Source organism: Xiphophorus couchianus, chromosome 12 (assembly GCF_001444195.1).
Source record: "Xiphophorus couchianus chromosome 12, X_couchianus-1.0, whole genome shotgun sequence".
Classification (NCBI taxonomy): domain Eukaryota; kingdom Metazoa; phylum Chordata; class Actinopteri; order Cyprinodontiformes; family Poeciliidae; genus Xiphophorus; species Xiphophorus couchianus.
This window is the reverse complement of record NC_040239.1, coordinates 21,545,027-21,570,424: the sequence shown is the minus strand read 5'-3', so window position 1 is coordinate 21,570,424 and position 25,398 is coordinate 21,545,027. Positions and strand designations below refer to the sequence as shown.

Sequence of the window (25,398 nt, the reverse complement as noted above, 5' to 3'; positions counted from 1 at the left end):
GCCCGCACTGAACATGTGCACATGTAGATTTTTCTTTATTTAAATGTTATATACACACTTTCAAGAACACATGCTACAGATTCTTTTTTTTCTTTCTTTTTTTTTTTTTTTTTTTAAAGATTTACAGCTCCTAAACCATAAAAACAGCTCGACAGCAGAAACAAAAAAACACACCTGGAGATCACATAAAATGTCAACCAGGCTTCAAACACTGAGAACACATTCATATATGTAGATTTTCTTTTTCTGTTCATGTTTCAAATTTGCCTTTCTACCGTTTCGGAACAAGGCCTCATATACTATGCAGTAGTGATTGTGCAGCATATACTACATATTTCTGGTGCTCCTAAAGCTCCCTTTGGTTTGTGCTTTTCTGTAGCTGAATTATAGCACCCAAACGTATGGAATAGGGCCCCGGTGACTGACAGCCTCTTTGTAATTTATCTAATCTGATATCTTTATTACCTGGTTTTCATTTGCCTAATGATGTTGCAATTTGAAGAAAACCTGTGCTACAAAGCAGTGCAAGTTTGTATTTCTATATGCATAGTACAAAACAGGTACTGCATTAAATTGCTCTAATGCAAAAGCTGTGGTACGCAACGTTTGAATTCCAGAACAAACATTTGCATTTTGAATTTCTTTTTCCATATATTTTTAATATTTTGTATCTACGCAGACACAAAAGTAGGAGCTTTGTAAGGAAACTTTAAAACTGTGAAATGAATGTGAAATCCCTGCATTCATTTCACTGTTAGTGTCACAATTTGCTGATTTGTCATCAAAGTCTGGCCTTAGTGAGTAAAGATATTAAAGCAGGTTTGTATTTCTGGTTTTAGTATTGCAATATTCAAACTCAAGTAACTAATGAAACTTCAGACTTTAAATCCAAATTATGGGTTGTGCACATTTACAGATACACACCAGGGAGCACCAGGCAGCTTAAGATAACAGCGAACAAGTTGGTGACCACAGTTACATGACGTTACATTCATTACCAAACACAACAGTACACTGTACATTAAGGCATGAGGTGTTGTTGATGCAAAACATCAACAGAAGAATCACTGAGAAATGCAATGCACCGGGGAATGAAATGCATGTCGATGAAAATGTGCAGTCACACTGTAAAGGCAAATTACATAAAATTATAGACCTTCCAGCAGTTGACCTACTAAATATAACTGAAAATGTTTACAACATCCAGAATTACTAAAAGTTCAGCTCTACATTGTTTCCAATCAAGAAACTGTGCCAAAATATGTTTACATTAATAAAAATACAAAGAAACATTGTCAATTAGCAATAGCTAACCTGGAAATTACATAAAGTTGCTACTTAGAGCACCAACCTCACCACTTATCTAACATAGTACATTTTAAAAGCTATCAAGTTTTCTATTTTGACAATCTGTTTATGCTGTTTATTTATAAGGTCAGCAGTAAATACAAGCAAGGTTTTATTACTAAGTAAATCATCTCTTGTTTTTTTTATGGGGGTCTGAATGTACAGTGCCATGAAAAGTGTTCATACCCCTTTCACATTGCAACCACATTCCCTCCACATAACAAGTACAAACATAACAGGGGCTGTTAAGTGGAAGGAAAATGGAATATGCTTTTCAAAATTTGAATGTATTTATATCCTTCTCGTTACTAATACCACAAAATAAAATCTGGTACAAACAAGTACTGTCGAAATCCACCTCTGTGTAACACCCTATAATAATTTTTTTTTCCAACATCTGAAAATGGAAACAGTGTGGAACAAGTTCACAAGTACCAAGATGCAGTTGACAAACAGAAAGGAGGGCATTAATCAAAGAAGCAGCAAAGAGGCCAATGATGACTCCATAGAAGCTGCAGAGATCAACAACTGAGGTGGAAGCATTTGTCAGCAGAACAACTATTATAAATTCATTTTACTAATCTAACTTTTACAGACGAGAGGCATTAAGAAGGCCTGCAGAGGTCTTGTTTGCAGTTTGCCTCATCATGCAGGGAACTGAACCAGCATGTGATAGAAGGGTCATCCTCCACGATGACAACTCAACTTATATTTGCTGCAACAGCATAGTTAAGATCATAGCAAATTTTAAATGTTAGCAAGGCAAAAGTTTGCAAGGCTTTGAGAGAAATAGCCTAAAAAACTTGCAGTTGTGCCTGCAGGTAAAGGTGGTTCTACATAGGTGCACACTTTTAAGAAATAGTTTGTTGTGAAGAATTTTGACAGTTTCTTCCCACCTCAAAGAAACTGTCATGCTGCCTGTCGGATTAAATGCCGATAAAATATCTTAAAGTCTGTTGCAATGTGACATGTGAAAAGGTAAAAGCGGTATGAAGACTTTTGCCAGATCCTTCACGTCCAGTCAGTCAAAATAACAAACAATAGTTTACAATATTAAAGGAAACATTTAAATAAAATTGACACTATGTCAGCTAATGCTGCAATGAAAAGTCTGTTTTCGTATAACCAGATCATGATTTAAGGATGTAACGTACATTTTCATGATATAATTCGTGTATGTGAATATCTACTTTACTTTGAAACTCTATTTTACATACAGTATAATTGTTACATTTACCTGTCTATAATTTGCATGTACAGTAAAGTATGTAACAGATGTAGCTGGAATCAGCACAATTAAGTATTCAGTTATTTCAAACATCAGTAAGTAGCTGCACAGTAACTAAAAACAATTCCGATAAGTCTATTTTCAGTTTTACTGAGTAATAAAGTAAGATTTTGCTCACTGCCAGCAGTGCACAATATTAGGTAACAGCAGTACATTAGAGTTTATCTGACATTTAATACAATTTACAATACTACCCATCCTTTCTGAGCACCACGCCTGAAAATCTGAAACATTCTGCAGCCCATCGTACAATCAAGAGCAACAGCAGATGACAAACTTGAACATGACATAAAGCAAGGTGTGCAAAACAAATCCAGAAAGATGATTTGATAATCACAAACAGAATTGAGCAACCTTAAATGTTGCTTAAATGCAGTTTGTTTCCTCTGCAGCCTGTCTTGACATAGCACAATACAGTCTAATGCTGCTCAGCAGTATGCTGCCACTGGAAGTTCATATGTTTCTCTCTGGAGTTCAGAAAGTGCTTGTGGTGATGTTGAAAAGTAGGGATTAGATAATCCAGTAGTAAGATGACTCCTAACCCAACCCCTAACACGACGACTGACACCCACAGATTCTGCCGTGTACAGATTTCCGATCACATTCAGAGGGCAAATCTCTTAAAAACAAGTTACCACCACAGACAAATACAGTAACAATACAATCACGTCAGCTCTGACGATTAATACATTATCTGTTGCTTTTTAGGATGACAGCAGTAAAAATGACAGAACTATTTTATGGAGACATGTAGTTAAACATGTGTGCTATTAATCCACATTGAGCAAACCCATTTAGAATAGCAGTGGTGACAGCTGCATTCAGGGGCAATTGCAAGAATGAAGCAACTCGAACCAGGAATCCTTTGTGTCAGATGACACTGTATCCATTCATGTGAACTTAAGCCCTTTTGTGACAAAAAGCCACAGACCAAAAGATCACGATATGTAGGTGGTACGTGTGTCAAGAGATACCAGATTAAGCTGTGCAAGCTTATTGTACAAATTCTGCAAAGTTGAATAAACATACAAAAATACCAGGTTTGTTTTTTTTATGTTTTTTTTTGCAGACATGATCGTCATAGAAACTTCCAAATGAGTTACTGTAGTTTGCTCTTTCCAGCCAAGCCGTATTTTGTTATCTCCAGTTTGAAATCATAATCAAGATGCGGTCTGGCAGGTTGTACAAACACTTAAGAGCAAAGTGTTATATCTCTGAGGCTTGAGTTACTGTTGAATTGCTGGTTGTCACAGCTGGTAAGCAGCACTTAGTTGTCAGTTCAGGTTATTGATATTTATTTATAGCCACAGGTTGAAAGTTCTGTGCTGGCAAATTTGTAATTTATTAAACATAAAATTCTAATATGGGAATATTTGGCAATCCACAAGATCTGATCTTTGCACTTGTTCTACTGTGCCATAAGTCAAGACGGTTTACACTACAGAGGTTTGAGCTTAGCAGACAAACAGCTGAAATTGTAAGGAGTAATACTTATAAATTTATTCACAACTCTGAGCTGACTTTGCAAACCTGGAGTGTTTGCCCACGGAGGCAGGGAGGATAAACGGTCTGCCTGAATGTTTGAAGTATACCAAGCTGTCAGTGCTTATCTTCTACTGTGTTCTTTACGATTTGCAAACATACAGATGGACTCCAGACTGGACCCCGCCCTTACCACCTGGTCAAATAATGGCAGATGATCCGGAGGGTGAGTTTGAGTTTGGGGAGGAAGGAAGGTTCCAGAAGAGCCACTTGCGTTTACATTGCCGTCTCTGGTACAGGTAGTCCTCTTTTTCACGCTCTTTGCGTGCTCTTTGGTAGTGGTCGTCTTCCTTCAAGTACCAAACTGGTGGCCAGCGATGTTTCTCAAAGTAGTCTTGGTTCTCTGCATCAGAATACATTTTTATTAATAATTTACATTTTTCAGTAGAGAAGTTTTTTAAGACGATGGTTTCAAGTTTCCCTAAAAGTTGAAAAAATATTTCGTTTTTATGAATGACTTTAGAAACAGAAATTTGAATCAGCTAAAAATTGTATCTTCAGGTCAGTTAAAAAAAAAAAAAAAACATTACAGATTTTGAGGAAAAATCTGCCACAAAATATCCAATAGATGTATTGCTGAGTTCAAGACTGTATTTTCCCAGATTCATAACTTTATGTGGCCAACAACACCGTTTGGATCACCAAATAAGATATTAAACTTAGCAGCTTCATTCTTTGTAGTCATTTGTGCCAGAATCCAATTTAAGGATGAGAAAAACAAAGACAACAGCAGAATCATAGCACAGTCTAAATGTGTTACCTGTGGACTTTGCCTTCATTTCACGTGGAAACTTGCGGCAGACACTGTTGTAGTTGGTGCAGATGTGGTGCAAACACCATCCAGTCAGCTGCTGGGCTCCGTGGAACTGTCAACATCCAAAGTCATATTGTTATTTTAGTACAGCATCAGTTGTTCTAGCTGAAAACTGTGATATTTTTAACCTCTGATTAGGAAAAATATCCTCAATTTTGAAAATATACTTGAATGTTGTAACATATTTCTGCATATGGTGCAATAGACAATATGAACTGCTTCTTGAAAGACTTTCAGTAGTTAATTCAATTTTGTATTCATTTTTGCATAAAATTGATGTAATATGAATGTTTTTTTCCCTAGTAATGTAGCATTCCAGAGGTACAGATCATGACTAAAGAAAAACAAGAAGTGCAGATAGTGCTTTCTTTTGCCCCACCTTGTGGTGGTAAATCCTCACCAGCAGTTGGTGCTGATAATTTGCATAATTTAAAAAAGTCCAATTTGCAAGAGAAAACATGATCAAGACTCAATTCTTATTTGACATCATTGACAGGTGAACGCACCTGGGCCATATCCAAGTATATCAGCACATCGCCGTCAATATCCGTCCCCATCATCGCCGACTCCGTCAAAACTGTTACTGTGTAGAGTTCTGAAAAGAAACACACTTTAGAGTCTGAGACCAATTAAAAAACATGATCGAGTTTATCGAGGAAATAAGTAACAGCAAATGCAATACCTGTGAGAGCGACCAGGTGGGGGAGGCAAAGACGGTTGGCAAGAACAATGAGCTCCATTGCATCCAAGTCCGACCGAGAGCAGAATCTACCCATGTAGAGATACTCCAGCACAGCTCGCATGCAGCTCCGGGTCGTGTTGGGAAGCAACACCTTACAAACAGAAAGAGAGGGCGGGGAATTACTTACAAGCTCAGATTTTCTGCTGATTTGTAAATTCCAGAAGCTCATCTGCTATGAGAGGATTTATTTCTCCTAAAATCTCTATAGACAGAATGTAAGAGCTCCACAACAAAACAGGCTTTATTCTACTAAACGGACTAAAAGCTCGGTTAACAGGCTTTTTCTCTCTCTATGCAGACTTATGAATAAATATAACTGGTCCTTTCAAGGAGTAATGCTTAAAGAAAAAAGGAGCTAAGCCATTTTAGCCATTTTCATATAGAAAATGGCTACAAATGATACAACAATGCAGAAAAAAGAAAATAACACAATGCAATATTCATTGTAAGCTTTTTTAGTTTAGCCCCAAAAATAAACATTTATATGCATAAGGACAATATAGGATCCTTAGAAAATATCTGAAAAGACTGATTTCCATTTTAGTAATTAAACTGAAAAAGGAAAACAATCTTTTATGTTATAGATTGGCCAAACATTGTTCATATCATTTGCAGATTTAAATGTAACGTAATATTTTTATTAACATCTTCAAACAGTCCTGGATCTGATAGAGAATCTTTACAGGGAGCAAAAGACTTGGGTGATGGTGAGAGGAAACCTGTCAACCCCAAAATGTTGGGGCGCATCGTCATAAATAAACAATAGTAATAGTAATCAAAATAGTAGTAGATGCATACAGAGAACAGGTGAGTAAAAGCAGTTTGACTACCGTAATGCCAGTAAAGATTTTTCCACTGGTTTTTCAGAAGGCTTTCTATCATTTTAGGCATTCCTTTATTATTGTATTCTCAAAACAGATACTCTTTTTACTTTAACTTATTATCATTTGAGAGGAAATTAATGATAATATTATTATCATTAAATATTTATTTATAAATCATAAATAAATTATGTATTATCATTTGTTTCTGATGTCTGGTTTTCCATCAGAAACAAACTTCTGGGTAAAAAAGTAAATAAAAATCTATGTAAATCTAAATCTACCACAAGTATGAACAATTTCGGGTTTAACTATGTAATATATTTACCTGCAGCAGCAGTGATACAAGCAGAAAGAAGAAGCATCACATTTCTTAAACTGTCTTAAAGCAGATTATAGGTCAGTGCGTCTAAAAATAGCTTTAAGAAATATAATCTTTGTTTGAAATGTTTTTCTTCTTCTTTTAGTAAATCACTATACTTTGGAGTGAAAACACACACCATACCTCCCTCACGGATTTACATTATGTTTGGATCACAAAGCCAGTTTAATAGTATTAAACCAGAGTTAGAGTCCCCTAATTGAATTATCCCTCACATCCCCATTAGAGTTCTGCTAGCGTCAGCCTACCGTGCCTTGCAAAAGTATGTATATCCTTTAAACTTTTTGCCATCTTACAAAAAATTTAAAGACATTAAAAACTTAATGTATTTTAGCAGAACTTTATGAGATAGACCAATACAAGATTGTGTATAATAAGTTGAAGGAAAATGACACAATTTAAAACTTCACTTCCAATTAAAATTCTGTAATGTCTTTTGTGGATTTTATATCCACCCCCACTAAGTCAATAACTTGTTCCTGTGATGGCTCAAGTTAGGCAGGCTGGAAAGCACCTATGAAAAGCAAGTTTAAAATCTTGCCAGAGATTCTCAACGGTATTTTGCTCTAGACTTTGATTAGACCATTTTAACACATCAATGTGCTCTCATCTGGTGTGTCAGACTCTTTGTTTACTGTTGTTGTCCTCCAACAAGACCAGAACAAAGTCTGCTGCAGGCTTTCAAAGTCTTTTGACATGACATATTTAGTCTCATCTTTCTTGGTAGGTGATGTTTAATGTTAGCTTTTATCATACACAGTCTTTTGTACGTCCAAAAGGTAAATTTTAATCTCATCAAACCCCCTTCTTTCACATGTTTGCTGTGTCATCTGCAAAGTTGGTACCAAACTATGAACAGGGTTTCTTATCTCTTTCTGTCAACCCTGGTTTTCTTCTTCCCACTCTCCTATTAATGTCATTAATGGACTTCACAACTAATAATTGCTCTCTAATAATGCTCGTCTTTTCCAGATTGTCCATCTTTAACTCTTTCCATTTTTAGATTATGGATTGGGTACTGTTCTAAAAAGTGCTGAAATATTTTTTTATAACTTAAACCATCTTTGAACTTCTTCACAACTTTCTTCCTGACTTATCTTGCGTTTTCCTTGCTTTTCATGTTTGCTTACTAAGGCTTTCAGAAATCTGACAATCTAGACTCCACAGGAGCAGAGGAATTTGTTCAGTCTCTTAGGACGGTAAAAACAATGATTTCATTTTGTCTTAACCCTCCTGTTTTCCAGAAAAGTGTCTTACTAGCTTTAAAGAATATCTGATATGAAGTCTGTCCTTGGCTCACCTCTTTCGTGCAGCTCTCAACAAAAGGTCCACCAAACATAGCTGCCATCCAGTCACAACTAGAGATGAGCAAAGGCTTGTGGGCCATGATCGTCCCATCATCGAGCTTGAACACCACGTCTGCAGCATCAATAGTGAAACACTGGTAAGACCTTAGTCATAACTGTGTCAAATGCAGTGAGCAAGCAAATATAATAAAGTTCTCTCACCAGAAAAGGTGCCTTTAGCCAAGCACTCTTTTACTCTGTTTGTGCGGCGTACATGGAAGGCTTTGGTGATTTCCTGGTTCATGAAGGCTTCGTTGTTAAGTATGTTTGCCACCATCATCCGCAGATCAAAGACCTCCAGCAGCTCAGCAATGTGTGCAATCTGCATGAGTTCTTTCTCATTCTCATCCAGCTGACCGGTGTACAGGTAGCGAAGCACTGCTCGAAAAGGCCCGAGCTGGATCGACAGGTCCATGTGTACTACAGTCATGAATCTCGGGGTGTACGTCACAGGGTCGTCCACCAGCTCTTCCTGAATGCTGACGAAGGCGCGACTCCATGAGGAGAGCAGTTTGCCACGTCGGGTGCCCTCAGAGTCCTTCAAAGTCCCGTCACTCGTGCACGCCCGCAGGTTGGCCCTGTCTCCGTCGTCGCTGCTCTCACAAACATCAAAGCTAGCAGCACGCATCAGCAGCTCTCTGCCGGAGAGAGGGCCGCGCGGGGGCCGTTCAGTCTCCTCATTTTGGGTGTCCATACTAAACAGGTCATAAAACTTTGAGGAGGATGTTGCCAAGTATATCTTGTGTGCAAAGATTTTCTGTCGCTCCTGTAGGACCAGAATAACATCAGCACAGTGTGGGTCCTCCAGAAGACCGACCGGGTGCTCTTCTGTGGTGGAGGGGGGAGGTGGCACAGTGATGATAGGTGGGGGAGGCTTTGGGGGGAGGAAGGGCGCTTGGAGCAGAGGCCGCTGGACATTTCTGAGGTGAGATTTCCAAAACTGCAGATGGCGGCGAGAGATGAGAGCAGCTCGGATGGCGTTGTCAAAGACGTCCTTGACACCAAACTGAGCAACAACACTGGTTTCATAATACGGGACGCCCAGCTCTTTGGCTACCTCCCTTCCTCTCTCTGGTGGAAGAATCTCATTGGATTTTATAGGTCTGAAAATGAGAAAATATAGTCCAATGGAGAGGAGGGAAACCAAAATCTGATTTATTTACTGATAAAACATAGAAAATACTGTTTTTCTCACTGACTGACATTAAACTAGATTAAGCTTTTCCTGTTTTAGGTAAATTAGCATTACATGGATAATTTCTGTTTTTTTTAATTGTCAGAATAAAAAGACAGTTTCTTTTTTTTTATTACTTTGCTATTTAAATTCAGAAGCAGGGATTGCAATTTACACATTTTGAGCATTTTTTCACAAGCTCCCTACAATAGTTTGCCGTGATTTTGGCTCATTCCTCCTGACAGAACTGATAAACCCGAAACAGATTTATAGGCTCCCTTGCTCACACACACGCTTAAGGCTTTGCCCACACATTTTTGATGAGATTACATTTTAGGACTTTGTGATGGATACTCCAGAACTTGGATTGTGTTGTCCTTACATCAGTTTGTAATTAATTTACCACCAACATCACAGATCACTGTCTACTTCTTAGAGTCTGTTGTGCCTTATTTAACTTAGTGACTTATGTCTTAAGATGGTTTCTCAATATTTTTATTATGATTTTTTTTTCTCATGATGCCATTTATTTTGTTGAGTCAGCCCCTCTTGCAGCAAAGCACCAACACGACATGACAGCAGCTCTGCCATATTTCAAAGTTGGGATGATGTTCTCGGGTTTTCAAGTTTCCTTGGGTGTTGGGTGTGCAACTATTGAAATAAATCAAACAAAAAAATGCTTTGAAAATCCATCTGGGGTTTATCAAAGCATTGTAGTTTTACTGTATGTAAACCTTTGCATTTGAAGAAAGTAATAAAACTGCTCTCTGTAAGTCTAATCTTATTTCATGTCAGTGAGGGGAACAAAAGGTTATATGACTTTTTTATGCAGTGTATGCACATATCTGGTTTCATTTGTATCTCTTTGACAGGAAAAGCTTGCATTCAAAGAAACATTGTAAAATTAAGTCTCAGTACCTGGCCAAAGGCCTCCGTGCCCTGTTGACTGCCTCCAGATCTGCATAGCGCAGGTCCAGCTGGCACCCTACCAAGATGACAGGAGCGCGGGGACAGAAGTGCTTAATCTCAGGGTACCACATGGTCTTTACGTGGTACAGAGAGTTGGGGTTCGCGATGGAGAAGCACAGTACCACAACATCAGACCTGAAGATGGCAAAAGTATAATTATGTTTGTTAGTTGTAATGAATGAGTCCCACCAACATCACCTTTAGCAGTTCCTCACCTGCCGTATGCAAAACGCCGGTCCTTATGATGATCTCCAAAAGTATCCCATAGCCGGAGGGACACACTCACATCGTCCACTACGTCTCTGGAGCGCTCTAACACCTGAGCAGTAGCAAAACATGAACATTCATACATTTTTGCAAATTACATGAAGCACTTCAGGCACCTACAATGTGCTATTTTGTAACAATGTTTACCATTCCTACTCACCTCTTGGCATACTCTGTACTGATCGATTGCCCAAACTGTGGGCACATGAGTAGCAAGTAACTGGTACTGAGTGAGTGTGGCATTGCAGGCCCGGGCGCAGATAAGGCGGGTCTTTCCAACTGCATTGTCTCCCACCACCACACACTTGATAGTTTCAACGTTTGGCCTCTCATAGTCCATATCAGTATCTGTCAACTGGGACCTGAGGAAATTACAAAACCGGAACAAAACACTGCTTTCAGATCCAGAAGTCTATGGCATCCTGTACGGTATAGGAGCTCTCACTCTGTTTTTCATCTGCACTGCTCAGTCAGCCTGCAGAGCTATCAATGAATGGTCTCGTGACTTCCCTGTGCTCATTCACAAGTTTCCCGTCACTGATTCTTAAAGTGACCAGCAGACAAACAGAGACGACACTTTATTTATCCCAGTCTTTAAAAGCAACACACAGCTAAACTTTTGCTGGAAAGCATAAACAATCTATCTCTTAGCTACAGAAGACCCTCTACATATTCCATGACTACTGAAAAATATTGAAAATGTAAGCCCATCGAGGAAAAAACAATGCCATGTTAATGTCAGTTCTGCTATAGCAAATGTCCAACTTTATAAAAAGTATCCTCTGTCCAAATTCACTAGATTTAGAATTTCACAAAGAAGTGTAAACTCCTTTAGATGCTTTAGATCCTTGCTCTAATGCATCTGAATCAAATGGACAAATTAATTTCTCAGCCAGTCTTTCCGTTTCACGGGGGGCCTGTTAATGACTCATTTATCTATTTCAGATACGACGAAAGTTTCAAAATCTGCAGGACACCGGCCCCCAACGGTATAGAGGTTCCTTGGTTTAAATGTTTAATCTCAGAATAATTTTCCCAAACTGTGAGAATTAGCAGTCAAAGGTCATGAATATTTAAAATATTACACTGCCATTTTCTGAATGAAGTGAGTCCGTCCTCATACTACCTCAGCTGCTTAGACTCCGGGTCAGGAGTAATCCTCTTCTTCGAGCATCTCCGGTCTTTTGACTCTTGGTCATTCCAAAGACTAAATCTTGGTATTTATTTATTTGAGCAAAAACTGAAGATTTCTTTTGCATGCAGTGCCCCACTTCCAGCATTAAAAGGAAGGCTGCTTGCTTTCTATTTAAGTCACTAGCTCGTTTTCATTCATAAAACAGGCTCCCTATGAGCAACACAAGCTGCAGCCCTGCTTGACTCATATCTATTAACACACAGACACCTAACAATTTGACCTTAAGCTGGGCCTCTGAAGATCCACCGCCTGAAACATTGCTCTACAACATGCCCTTCCTGTAAAAGCAAACACTACACTGCGCAACTCTCAAATTAATTAATCATTTTTATAAGGTCGGATATTACACATGCAAATAGTCTTCCAGCAGAAATGAATAGGTAGGTTTGCATCCTCCGCCACCAGATATTAGAAGGAGAATAAAATAGTTGATTTCCTACCATGAGGAGCGAACTGTCCCTCCACCACCGAGACAAACTAGTCATGAGGCTTTGCTGCATTACACGTTATGTAACGTCCCGTCACTGACTCCTGAGCCTGTTTATCCCGCTCCCTGCGACTCCAGCGCAAAACCAACGCTAAAGGATTAAAACCAGTTTGATTCCGCTGCCATACTAAATGCCGTGCGAACCCTCCTTACCGCAACAAAAGGAAGTGCTGCATTAGGTTGGTCGATGAGCGAGTCGGAAAGCGGGGCTCCATCGGATGCGGTTCGCACCTGACGGCTGCTAGTATTCAGCTTCATCTTCGGGGCAAGGTGATCCCACCGAGGCTTGGAAAATAGCCGACCGAGCGCTGACGTTTAGGTGAAAAGCCCCTCTGGATCAGTGCATATAAAGGCGACTGCAGCGCTGGGAGCCCGACCGCTGCTCTGAAATCTGCCGCTGCTTGCAGAGCTGCAGCTCTGACCGTCATGGAGCCAACTTGCACTTACTGTAAGGCCTCCGTAGCTAATAATAGGCAGGCGCACAGAGGGAGAAAAAAAAAGAGGGGATCATTACAAAACACTGATTAAAGTCGCACAAATCCCATTCTTCTGTCCTGAAGCAGCCCCGATAGAGTCGGTACACTGTGAATGTTGTTTACACACGGAACTAAATCAGATACACGACAGTAGTGTAAGAAAGCATAACACTTGCAAGGCTGTCTTTAGCAAAAAAATAAATAAACAAAAAAATTTTAATGTATGTCCACAGATGCATGCAAGATATGAGCAGAAGCGTTTTTTTTTTGTTTTTATTTTTATTTTTAAATTGGCCATATGGGCGTTTGCCCAGGGCTGCATTAGAAGAGGGGCACCAGAACAAAATAGTCAGTTCTCTGAAAAATGTTTCTATTGGAGTTTCTCATTTGAAACGTTACAGTGTAAGAAAAAATAAGAGGAATATTCTGTTTTATTTGGGTGTTCATTTTTCAAAGTAATAATTTTACATTTGTCACAGTTCCAAACTAAATAGTTAATTCACAAACTATTATTTAGCTAAGAAGCTAAATATTTAGCTTGAAAATTAAGTATTTAGTTAGGAAGCTAAATATTTATTTCCCAAACTAAACATTTAATTTATAAACTAAAAAATGTTACTTTTATTTTGGATCTATTCAGACCCATTGGCAGGGCCCATTACAGATTACAACAGGGGCATTTCCCCCCACTTCCCATATCTGCGCCCCCTGTCCACTCCACATTTTTCAGTTGTTACAACTATTTAATTCATTGGTAACGCGTTGTAAGGGATTTTTTTCTAAGCCATCTTTAAACGCACAATGAGTGTACATTCCAACATTTGGCTTTAAGGGCTCAACATACAGGAGGTCTCTCTGTCTCCATTCAACAAATGCTTACCCTCCTCCAGTCAAGCGACTGGCGAAACTCCTGCATGCAAGATTTCAAGCTTTTACACATAGACGTGCATATGAGGGCGAGTGAAGCTCAAAATATGTTCAACTTTTGTCCCTGCTGGTGTGTTGGTGTCTCTGGGTCTCTGTGACTCGGTCTATCTTATGTCTGCCTCAGGTTCTGGGGGCTGAGTATGTTTCTCTCCACACGCTATTAAACATTATTATCAAGAAAACTGAGATACACAAGCCCACTAACACACAAACATTGTGTTTCTCTATCTTCAGGACTTTATATTGACTTGCATTCCTTTCTACAGCCTGACCCTGACCCTTACCCAGGGCCACTGCTAACCTAACTATTAGCAATACATATCTGACCTCTAACCATACGTAAACTCAATTCACACCCCTAACCCAAAAATGAAACTTCTTCTAGTGAAACGCAGGCTTTGGTCCCCACAAGGACAAGTTGAATCTGTTGTTACTGATACACATATGTTGTTTGTGGTTTCTTGGTTTCATTTAGTCTCTTTCTGCAGGTATAGAAACAGATTTCTAGGGTGTTGTCTCATATTCTTTCCATCCTCCTTTCTCTACTCTCTTATCTCTCTCTTTCCTTTTAATCATATTTCCCCACATATCTCCCTTTCTTTTTCAACTCCATTGCATTTGAAAAAAGTACGTACAAGAATTATACAAGAATACTAATCACTTCAAATTCAGCTTAAGTCAATTCAGATATATAGTCAGATTTACATCCAATTACAGTCCCCTTCAGTCCGAATGACAATATGATACCATCAAATTCAACTTTTCATACTCTGTTAACCCTAAGCTATAGTCTAAATTTGATAATTCAATCATTTTGACCTTTTAATCACATCACACATGTTTAAGTCTCACTCTGTTGTAGATTGTAGCTTTTTACTTAATATGCTAGATAAGAACTGTTATAATAAGCATGAAAAGAGATGTTGAAGTCACAGTATTTTACTAAAATATGCAAAAAGGATTTTTACTACCTGAAAGGCACATAAACCAAACCTTAAACAGCAGATGTAAAATTGACATTTACTGAATTACTAAAGTTAGATCTGCACTTTACTTAATGTAGCTTTGCTTTCATTTTCAGAATCCAAGACTATGAATGAGTTGGAAAAAAACCCCATAAACATAAATAGAAAACTAACTTACCACTCACAGGTACTGCCTGCCATTGTAGATAGAGTTGATCTTTCTCAGCAAAGATAGTAAACCAGAGTTTTGAAAGGCAAAGGATATTTTCTTCAGCATCTGTTTGTGCTCCGTTCAGATTACAATGACCGAATGAAGTCTGACGTTTTTACATCCTGATCTTGTTCCAGCATCAAGTACAACATTTTACAGTTGACCTTTATACCTGGGCATTCGCAGCATGTTCCTGTTAGAGCAGATTTATTTTGAGTTAAGAAATGCTTCGACGTTAAGCTGATTTCAATGAGGATCAGTTGATAAACCCTGAACAGATTAATATTTTAATACAACATTTTAACATTTTTATATGTTGTGAAATTATTTCAGCCAGTTCAAAACGTCCTGGAGCATAAAACAGTACTAATGGTTAACTTTTTTTTATTATTATTAGTTTTTTATATGAATAATTAGTGCTAAAAGTCCTGCGGTGGTCCACTTATTCCACTAGGTGGGGCTGCTACTCAACATTTCTTCTCTCATGATAACAGGGAGTAAAATGTAGGTGATCTAATATCTACTTATGATCCATGTCACGTTAAAATTGTTGTTTATATAAATTACAAAAATAAATATAACAATAGAAGAAAGAGGAGAGGGTAAAATGTGCAAACAAGCCAAAAAGAAAAGAGAAAGAAATGGGTGGGACTAAAAAAAACTTTAGGAGAAAAAACCTAAAGGGTTAGTGCAGGATGGTACGGAGCCAAACGCGCCAAGTTTACTGATGTTTTCCTTGCTGTGTGTGGCCAATGGCAGTGACGACACTAGGACCAATCAGCAGGACTGCAGCAAGTTAGCAATAACTGCCTGCATGGCTGTCATTCTATCTCAGACTTGGCATGTAATTTGTTTGTGGTTTTGGATGTAGGGCACATCAAGGCAGCCTAACAGCAATGTTGACCTGTTGGTTCACAAATGATTAACCTGCTTGTTCAAAAAAACATCCACAAGCTAATCACAAAAAGGCACACTTTTCGTTATTGCGTTTTCTTTTTGTTCATTAATTTTTGCTTTGATTTTATAATAAACCTTTGCTTAATAAACAAAGGTTTTAATTAACAAGTTTAGTGATAAAATGTTATTTTAATTTGATCAATAAACACACGCGCGCACTCACACGCATGCACACTTGTTAATGGCTCCAAAAAGACAGTGGTTTCTCTTACTAGAGTGTCTATTTAAGTACTCATGGAGGTGTGTGTATTATTGAACCTGAGTGTATAACTACAACCATGTTTGGATTAGAAAAAATTAGCGAGAAGTTCAAAGTTGGGAGCCCAGTACTAATCATTTAGGTTTATTGTGCTATACAAATGTTGCACCCTGTAAAAAGAGGCTTGCAAATGTCTTAACTGCCCAACATTGTTCTGATATTCATACCAATGGTGAGGAAATGCAGACTTTTGCTTAAGTCTTATATAACACATTTGATATACGATTCTGTCTGAATTGTTCTTTTTGAATTCTGTTCTTTTTGATACTTAATCATTTATCTGCTGTGCTGAAGAAGCACTGCTGATAAGAACTGCTCTTAATGGGCTCTTGCAAACTTAAAAAAAAAAAAAAAACTTTAAAATGAGCACAGAAGTATTTCTTCTTTCTTTAAACACTCATCTAATGAACTCATCTTTGCAAATTAGTGGCTTTGAATTCCAAAGTAATCACTTTCTGAAGCATTTAATCTGCCACATCATTATTGTTATTATCATTATGATTGATCTTGTGGTTAACTTCTCAGTATTGGATGTTTAAGGAGCAGCAGGATGGCTGACAAGAGTTTTACTAAATGATTCACAAAATAAAGACAGCTATTGATTTTCTACGCTTTACTTGGAATTGTGCAACAGTAAATGTCAGGGATAACTGTTGTGTAAGCATTAATCGTACATGAGACAAGCTTGTGTCAGAGTCCAGTCCAGTCAGGTTGGAGTCTCCTGCACCATTCAGACAGTCAGAGGCTCATTCCTCTCTTATCTTCTCTATGGCTTCAGCTGAGACAGAGCGTAGAGCTCCTTTCTCACTGGACTCCTACTATGTTTCAGAAGAACTGGGTTTTGTGCTTCCAGACCCCCTGGTAGGTGGAATAACTTTTATTCTGTTTGCTTTTTAATTATTATCCAGACAGTCTCAAGGAAATGCTAGATCTTAATGACTGCTTGCAAGTACTGTTCAGGAAAGAACTTTAAAATATAAACTTCCAGTCTTACTCATTTATTTTTATGCACATAAACAAAAAAGCGGTGCTTATATTTTTATGTGTTACAAAACTGTGATGTGGAACAAGTATTAAATAAAACTGACTTATATGGAGAAGTTGAAGTTGATCTTGCTCATGTTTATTTTTTTTTTTAATGGACCTTTCTTCCAAGGTGCAAACCATGTGTGTTCAATATTCTCACGTTCTTCACTTTGTGCTTGCAGTACATCAGCATTTAACAGCAGCTTAAAGATAAATATGTCAAAATTTGTACATTTTATCAGTGTGTTTTTACCATTTTAATTGGTATTTCTTTGTATTTGTCCCAACTATAAAACTTCCTGTTTGCAGGAAAACCTTCCATCTTATTACCAGCCATGGATGGATATTGCCCTGCGTGTGCCAGAGCTTGTGCACAGTCATGACCTGCGCTCCCATATCAACAAGGTAAAAGGTGACAATAAACCGACCAGCAGAGTTCACTGCTGATTGTTGTAAGATTGCTCAGGGTTGTTCTGCTTCTCCAGATGCCTCTGCTGAGCACCAAGTTTCTCCAAAACCACAGAGAATTAAGGCTTGCCCACCTGGTCCTTAGCATGGTAACCATGGGCTATGTGTGGCAAGACGGTGAAAACGATACAGTGGAGGTGATGCAGTTTCCCTGTTTCATTTCACTTCACTTCTGCAGTCGGTTGGTGTGTGAGGTTATTCTTTTCCATAATCTCCTTTAAAGATGCTGCCAAGAAGCCTTGCTGTTCCTTACTGGGAGGTGTCACAGCGCTTAGGACTTCCATCAATTCTCACCCATGCAGATGCAGTATTAGCCAACTGGAGGAAGAAAGATCCAGAGGGGTAAGAGAAGAAATTTCCCGCAGATATTTTTAATTACATTCCTCATAAATAAATAAAACGTTAAAAAAAAAATCCTGCCTTTGTTTTTTCATGCCCGTCCTCCAAACTCACATGCAAGACCTTTTGACATGGAGTGAGTATTTCTCCTTTGAATTTTCCTCTGTGATTCCCCACAGTAATATTTTCATTTACACATTTCTTTGCTTCTTTGTATTAAAAACAGAAACCTGGAGTTGCTGGTCAGACTCCCAGGTGGTGACAGTGTCAAAGGTTTCTTCTTGGTCACTCTGCTGGTGGAGCTTGCAGCAGTCCCTGCATTAAGGGTGAAGATGTATCACTAATACCTTGCTTCCAATAACACGTGAAAAATGCTGTTGTAACTGATTGACCGACTGGACACTGATAAAAATCATCACTGAGCATCATTTGAAAGTGATGAAGTTTCAGACAAAGCTGTTGTGCAACTGTATTACAGAGCATTCCCGCAATCATTAATGGTGTCAGGTGCGGTGACACGGACGCTGTGACCAAAGCACTGGAGAACATTGGCCAGTCCATACAGGACATGAATGATGCACTTAAACTAATGCATGGTGAGAATTACATGTACAATGAATGAAAAAGATGAATTGACCACACACATAAATAGCTTGACTAATGTTATTTTCCCCCAGTGTATGTGGACCCGTCAGTCTTCTACGGCATTATGAGGATCTTCCTGTCTGGGTACAGAAGTCTGTATGAATTTTACTACGCAGGGCCCATCTCTGAAAACTTCTTAGAAATTTCAAACATGCTTTTATATGCTTTACCAAAAAGGTCAATACCCCTCAAAGTTTGTCACATTGCCTCATGTTAAATCCCCAAAGCACACATTAAAGTTTTTTGGGGGATTTTCTGTGATACATTAGAAGATGTTAGTTTAAAATTTTGAAGCAAAAAGAAAATGATAGGCTTATATGGTTTTCATCTTTCACTGCAATTAGAGGTCAAGGTCTTTGTGCTTTACATATCAGGAGACTAAAATTTTTTGCCCGTGATTTTACAAAATAGCTTAAGTTCAGTCAGATTAGATGGTCACACATATTCAGTTAAATTTAGGTCTCGACTTTGACTGGGCCATTCTAACACATGAATAAGTTTTGATCTTAAAGAACCACAGTGTAACTTTGACCGTATGTTTATTTTCATAGAGTGCACATCACCCTTTTTTGATTGCTACTTATAAAATGTATGGAAAACAATTCATATCTGTCTTTCTATGTCACAGTTATCTGCTTCTCTGTGCTTGTCGGTTACGTTGAATTCTATTGAAATATATCAAGATTTGTGTTTGTAACCTGAGAAAATGTTAAAAGCTCTAACAAACACATTTGCAAAGCGTTGTAAATGATAAATCTGCCTGTACGTCCTCAGGTGGAAGGACAACCCATGTATGCCGAAGGGACTTGTTTACGAAGGTGTCCAGACAGAACCGATAGGGTTTTCTGGAGGAAGCGCTGCACAAAGTAGTCTGCTGCATTGCTTTGATGAACTACTAGGAGTCAAACATGAAGAAAAAAGTCGTAAGATTACTCAACAAATTATAAAACAACAATACAAGTTTAGAAATAACAATGCACTGTGATGCTCTTGTCTTTTTATCAGGCGCCTTTCTAACTCGCATGAGGAACTACATGCCACCTGCCCACCAGAAACTGATCCAAGACATCTCTTTGCAACCATCCCTGAGGGGTTTTGTTCAGCAGCTGGCCAATGAGGACCTCAGCAAGGCATTTGATGACTGTGTTTCAAAACTGTTGGCCTTGCGCAGCTACCATATCAATGTTGTGAGCCGCTTTATCACTGTACCTGCTGCCAGAGCTCGGCAACTACGCACAAACAGCCACGACTCAGAGGGGGAGATGGTCAGCAGAGCCCCCACATCACTGGAGGAAAGGGGCACCGGTGGGTCTGGCATCATGACCTTCCTGAAAACTGTGAGGGACAAAACAAAAGACGTCCTTTTGCATGAGACAAGCAAAAAAACTGTTCACGAGAACTGTCATCAATGAGGATATAAATAAAATTAACTCTGCTGTATAAAGACAATTTTATATGTCAATAAAATTGTCACTTTTGTCAAAATAAGAGTGAGTCGTCTCAGTTGCATTTTCTACAACCAACATTGTTTACCTTGTTAACAATTCCTAATCTATAAAGCATGTGAGAAACCAATTACTCAGTCCAAACCCTAATTCAAACCATCTCTATTGCTTGCTATTTAATTAAACCACTAAATCCATCTTTATTTTGCCCTGGAGTGGCAGAGGAATGCACCAGACCCATTTGTCTACAGAACATTAAGCCATTAGATGACAGAATGTCATTTATTTTGATTAAGATGGGTTGTGGAACTCAGCTCAAATGTACTTAAAAAATAGCTAAGACAATTGCAGCACGCACACATAGCCTTCCTGAATTTATGTTTGTTGAATAGCATTGTTAAAAGTAAGTCAATGTGGAAAAATCCTTAAGAAAAGATTATGAGCTTTGGTAATATTTAGTCTATTAATTATCTTAACCAACATTGCTAATTTCTCTCACAGAGAAAATGTTGTATTTTCAATAGAACCTTAATGGTTTTTTTCCCAAAGTGTCTAAAGTTTTGTAGTTACATAAAAGTGGACCACAGAATCATTTCATATTGTTGAAGCATGAACATTGACCTTAACTGAGGCAAGTTCGGCCTGCAGTGCTTCAGATGTTGTTTTTGGTTCTTTTGTGCCCTCCTGGATGAGTTGTCGATGTTCTCGTAATGTAATTTTAGTCAGCTGGCCACTCCTGGAGAAGCTTAACCACTCTTCCATGTTTTCTCAATTTGTGGATTGCGGTGGCCGCTGTGTTTTACTGGCATCCCAAAGCCTTACAAATGGCTTTGGGACTCTTTCCAGACTGACATGTTATTTTATCCCATGTATGTTTTTTACTTTCTTTAAATTGGAGGATGGTGTGTTGCTTGTTGAGTGCTTTTATTCTGCTTTATTGTCAGAAGGGGTCTATTCAACTGAATCAATAGGTCAGACATCATTTTTTTTCTCCTAATGAAATCAACATTTAAATACAACTTTTTCTATTTCTTTGTTTACCTTATATGTTTGTGTCGTATTTAAATTATTTTGAAAATCTGAAATATTTGTGTGTAACAACAAGAAAAATAAATCTTCATTAGGGCCTCTAAAGGAAATCTACCTCACTGAATACAGTAGATTGGTATTGCCATAAAAAAAACTTGTGTTTTTTGCAATGTTTCTGTTGAGTGGTAGATTGTTTCTTCACTCAAAACATACCTTGGATTAAAAATGAACACAAGTTGGTATATTTCAGATAAAGTTAGAGGTGTCTAGAAAATCTGAAGACTACAGGAGGGGCTAGGAGAAATATACAGCACATACTGCAATACCTGATAATGTCATGGTGGGGCACTAAAGGGCAACACAATGAGTGTGGAAGGAAAGAAGTTATAGTTTGGCTACTGAATTAGAGAGACAGGTTTATTTAATTCCACAAACGGGCGTGCTTCCTACTTTTAACTCGTCAGACTGACAATAATGAAACAATAATATGTTCTAGCGTCACTACTCATCGGAGGTGTCTAAAGTTGTACTGAAACCCACACTAAACCAGCAACAAGCTGAAACATAACCTGTCCATGCCAGAACATAATCATCTTTTGTTGAGTCTTAACTCCAGAGAGAAGCCCCACAACAGGGTGGTCATGTTGAAGCACAATGAACAATGCAGAGCAGAGATTCATCACCCATTAGAGTTGTTACCTCAGATCTCCTGTCTCCCTCCTCCTTCTCCTCCTCCTCCAGCCCTCATGTGCTTTGCTGTACTTCCTGGAGGAAACATGTGGAAAACCCAGCGCTATGAAGGGACAGATTGTGCCACAAACGGCAACGTAATCTTCACCCTCACCAGCTTATCACCATTGGTGCTTTATTATTTCCCCTAACCTGAGGGATCTCTCTTATCTCATGCTGTCTCTTTTTACATGCTGGCCAGTAAAGAGATGAACCAAAGCCAGGGAGAAAACAATTGCCCATGTTGTGAGTTCACCGTCACTGAGGGCTTTTAGCATGCGTTTCAAGACATTTGAGTAATTTTATTTTTGCGCTGTTCTCTTCATTGAAATGACAGAGAGGCCTGAGATGAGGAGGTGAAAGGTGAACAGAAACAGCACAGGGATGAGAAGGGATGGGTGGCGGGGAGGAAAAACAGTGAGTTCACATGATGGTGATCTGATTAGAGCTGTTTTTCACAGCCAAGGCAAATAATCCTTTTCCTTATTGCCATGTATGTGGAGGACTCCCTGACAACCCAGCTGTAAACAAAGGCCATCTCCAAGGATGCTTTCATTGTGTAGTCGGGGCTGGGCCGGCACGGATACCAAAGTTTCACCCTGTGTCACGTGGGTGGTTTCACTGTAAGACATGACACATTCATACTCATGCCCACACCTGGTCCATAAACACTTATTCTGTGCAGAAAATTGTTTGGTTTGGCAAACACTTTGCCCTAAATGACCTTGAAGAACTTTCTGCCAAAAGGTTTACCAATCAAATCATATCGTGAATTAACTAAACAAACTAAACACAGTTTCCCCCAACAAAGGGCTTTTGGAGACACTTTTGTTTTTATGAAATCTACTGAAACATCCATATTCCATCTGTCAGCGTCAACAGGGTTATAGCTGAGGATTGTCCTTTGGGTAAGACAGTCAAATATCCGTGCCTTGGTGGTTAACCACAGGATATCCTGGATTCTGTTATTTCAGAATTGAATGCATAATTCTGCTGCTTGCATCAAGCCAAGCAAAGCCAGGAGCTCTTCTCGCCCTGAGAAGTGAGCGCCGTCGCTGGCAGCAGAGAGAGAGGGTGTAGCTGGGAATTAAGGGCTACATGTGCGGCACAGTAGGAGGCTGGGTGTTTCTTCCACTTTCCACTCATCTTGAGTTTGCTATCTTTGTCAAACATCGATGTCTGCACACCCACAGATCAGATATATTTTCATTATCTGCTGATTGGTCACACCCCTCAGTCACACCGGGTCATGTTTGAGCTCTTCTCAGGGGCTCTAGTACCAAAAGGGTAAAAGCTGGCCTCAAGGCCCAAGGCTACAAACTAGTATTATGATAGTTCTAACTAATACTGCTGTCATCATATAAACATCCATTCAGTAAATTAGAATATTATTGAAAACACATTGCGTGAAACACAGATGGATGTTTGACAGCCTTTATTTCTGGTAATTATGATGATTTTTCAGCTTACAGTTAATGAAAACATGATACTTAAAGTAAAAATATTATATCAGACCAATATAAAAAAAAATTTAAACCCAAAAATGTGAGCTCTATAAAACGTTTGCTTAATGTCTGCTCATAGGTTATTTTTTAAAAAGGAACTTTAAATCTGTCAAAACATCATATTTTCTGTGTAGCATTGCTAATCAACAAACACAATCTGCCTCATATTCCTTATCTTGTCTTCCATTACATCCTAGCAATAAAAACCTATAAAACGCATAAATATTTTGCATTTATTACACCAAACTAAGCAGAAGTTGCACAGTCAATTCAAGTTGTAGTTTCTACTTTCCCCCAAAAGGTGGGTTTGGATGTTGCAGATTAAAAACAAAACTGTGTGGCAACTATTTAAACAGAACCACATTAAAACAAAGATTAGATTATGTGTTCTTTAATGATCTTTCTGTGTAAAACAAATACTGAAAATAGAGCATATTAATAATTTTCAAGGAAGACTAGCAAGCAAAAGTGGAACAAGCAAATTGATTAAATTAAATCTTATGGACACTGCTTTCATTTTTTATTTTTATTAGCAATTTATATATTGCGTTCTCAGAATGTTTCACACAGGAAGATCACTGGCGACCACCATTTCTGTGTAAACCATCACTAACTTCTTTGTTAATTACCATTCAATGCAAAGATTACGATGGTTAAGAGGTACACGAGAAAACATTCAGATAAAATGCTATGATTCTTTAAGGTGTTTTAAGATTGTTTTGTACTTAGCTGTCAGCTTTAGCTTTCTGGACCTACAAATTCAGTTTTATACAAAATGAAGACACTCAGAGAGGTATGTGCTTCTAGTAAGTTTAACTGCTTATAACCTTTTTAAAAAAAACTTTACTTAAAATTTCTGAACTACCTCTAAGAGGGGAAATCAGAATCCTTGTTATTTCTGTAGCTTATAGGTTTTCTTATTTCAGCTTTAGGAAACCTGTTGTGGTTAAAGGCTTCTATATGTCGCGCGAAGCACTCCCAAAACCACGTAATCACGCAAACATGGTGAATCATCCGTGCGCCATCAGGTATAAATGGCTCACCAGGAAAACCTCACTATTTTCTCTGTTGTGGGAGTTCAAACACACATTTTTGCTTAATAGTCACAGTTAGTCACACTTTATGTCTTTTTTTTTTTAAACATAAGTATCGTTTAGTGCTTCATGCAAGGAATCTGTTGGAACAAGTGAAAAGCCTTTCATGTATTCATCTTGCAACAACATTTTTACTTCCTCTCCCTGACTCAACAGAGATCAAAAAGGGAAAAATTAAGTGGCTTGGAGCCAGATTGAAAGGCTTCTTTTCAGGTGTTGGGTTACAGATGCTCCGACAGAGATAAGAAGATCCCGGCCAAATGACCTCACTGACTAGATAAGAAAGAATAAATTACAATGCCGTCGTGACAACTCTGTCACATTTTTCGCTCCGTCATGTTGATAATATGTTATGCCGTATCTCATCACAAAGACCTTTTAGTCTTCATATTTGAAGATAGTGCTCCTTCTAGCTACATCTTCTGTTAGTTGAAATGTGTTGCTTTACTGGCTTACATCATGAATCGCCTTCACAGAAAAGAATGGCTATGAAAATGTGATAAATTTGATAGAGATGGAAATTATTTGAGTTACATTTTAAATTGTGGGCAGAGGACAAGAGTGGTGTGAAGACCAGTGCATTGACTCAATACTGTCATTCAAAGAACAGAACTAACTTTTATTTCTTTCTTAATAAACTGTTTTAACAATAGAATTTCAGATGATTGAATAGCAAAAGTTGATTTTATTAGCAATACTTGGCCATCTGTTAAAAATACTGGCCACACTTTGCAACAAAATCAATTAGATTCCATTCATTTAGAGCTTGTGATCTCTAATTATAATTCTTCCTTAAATTGGATAAAATTTACCTTACAAAAAAAAAAAAAACTTGCAGCATACTGTGCAGATTACTTACCCAGATTACATAACAGAATGCAAGACAAGAGCACTGCAGCACACGTCAGCCTACATTTCTCTCTGTTTTTAATTTAATTTGTCCTTCATT

The 25,398-nt window shown here is 38.3% G+C and overlaps 2 protein-coding genes across 3 annotated transcripts; one reads left to right on the top strand and one right to left on the bottom strand.

The window, feature by feature from the left end:
* Window position 1: 1 nt before the first annotated feature.
* rhobtb2a (Rho related BTB domain containing 2a) lies at window positions 2-12,990 on the bottom strand. 2 transcript variants are annotated; one of them, XM_028033846.1, is made up of 10 exons: window positions 12,528-12,990; window positions 10,853-11,054; window positions 10,641-10,744; window positions 10,375-10,560; window positions 8,445-9,385; window positions 8,237-8,355; window positions 5,674-5,824; window positions 5,498-5,586; window positions 4,938-5,043; window positions 2-4,520 (listed from the first exon to the last, which is right to left on the bottom strand). In XM_028033846.1, exons 1-10 carry the CDS (start codon window positions 12,587-12,589, stop codon window positions 4,318-4,320), a joined length of 2,163 nt encoding a protein of 720 aa, XP_027889647.1. In that variant the 5' UTR covers window positions 12,590-12,990; the 3' UTR covers window positions 2-4,317. The 2 variants fall into 2 exon arrangements, with proteins under 2 accessions (XP_027889647.1, XP_027889648.1); XM_028033847.1 differs by lacking the exon at window positions 12,528-12,990 and adding an exon at window positions 12,328-12,517.
* Window positions 12,991-16,830: 3,840 nt separating this feature from the next.
* On the top strand, window positions 16,831-20,137 carry ido1 (indoleamine 2,3-dioxygenase 1). Its single transcript, XM_028032801.1, has 10 exons — window positions 16,831-17,030; window positions 17,505-17,600; window positions 17,681-17,800; window positions 17,887-18,005; window positions 18,124-18,138; window positions 18,229-18,328; window positions 18,481-18,598; window positions 18,680-18,731; window positions 19,422-19,570; window positions 19,653-20,137. The coding sequence occupies exons 1-10, from the start codon at window positions 16,938-16,940 to the stop codon at window positions 20,057-20,059; spliced, it is 1,269 nt and encodes a 422-aa protein (XP_027888602.1). The 5' UTR covers window positions 16,831-16,937; the 3' UTR covers window positions 20,060-20,137.
* The last annotated feature ends 5,261 nt before the right edge of the window (window positions 20,138-25,398 follow it).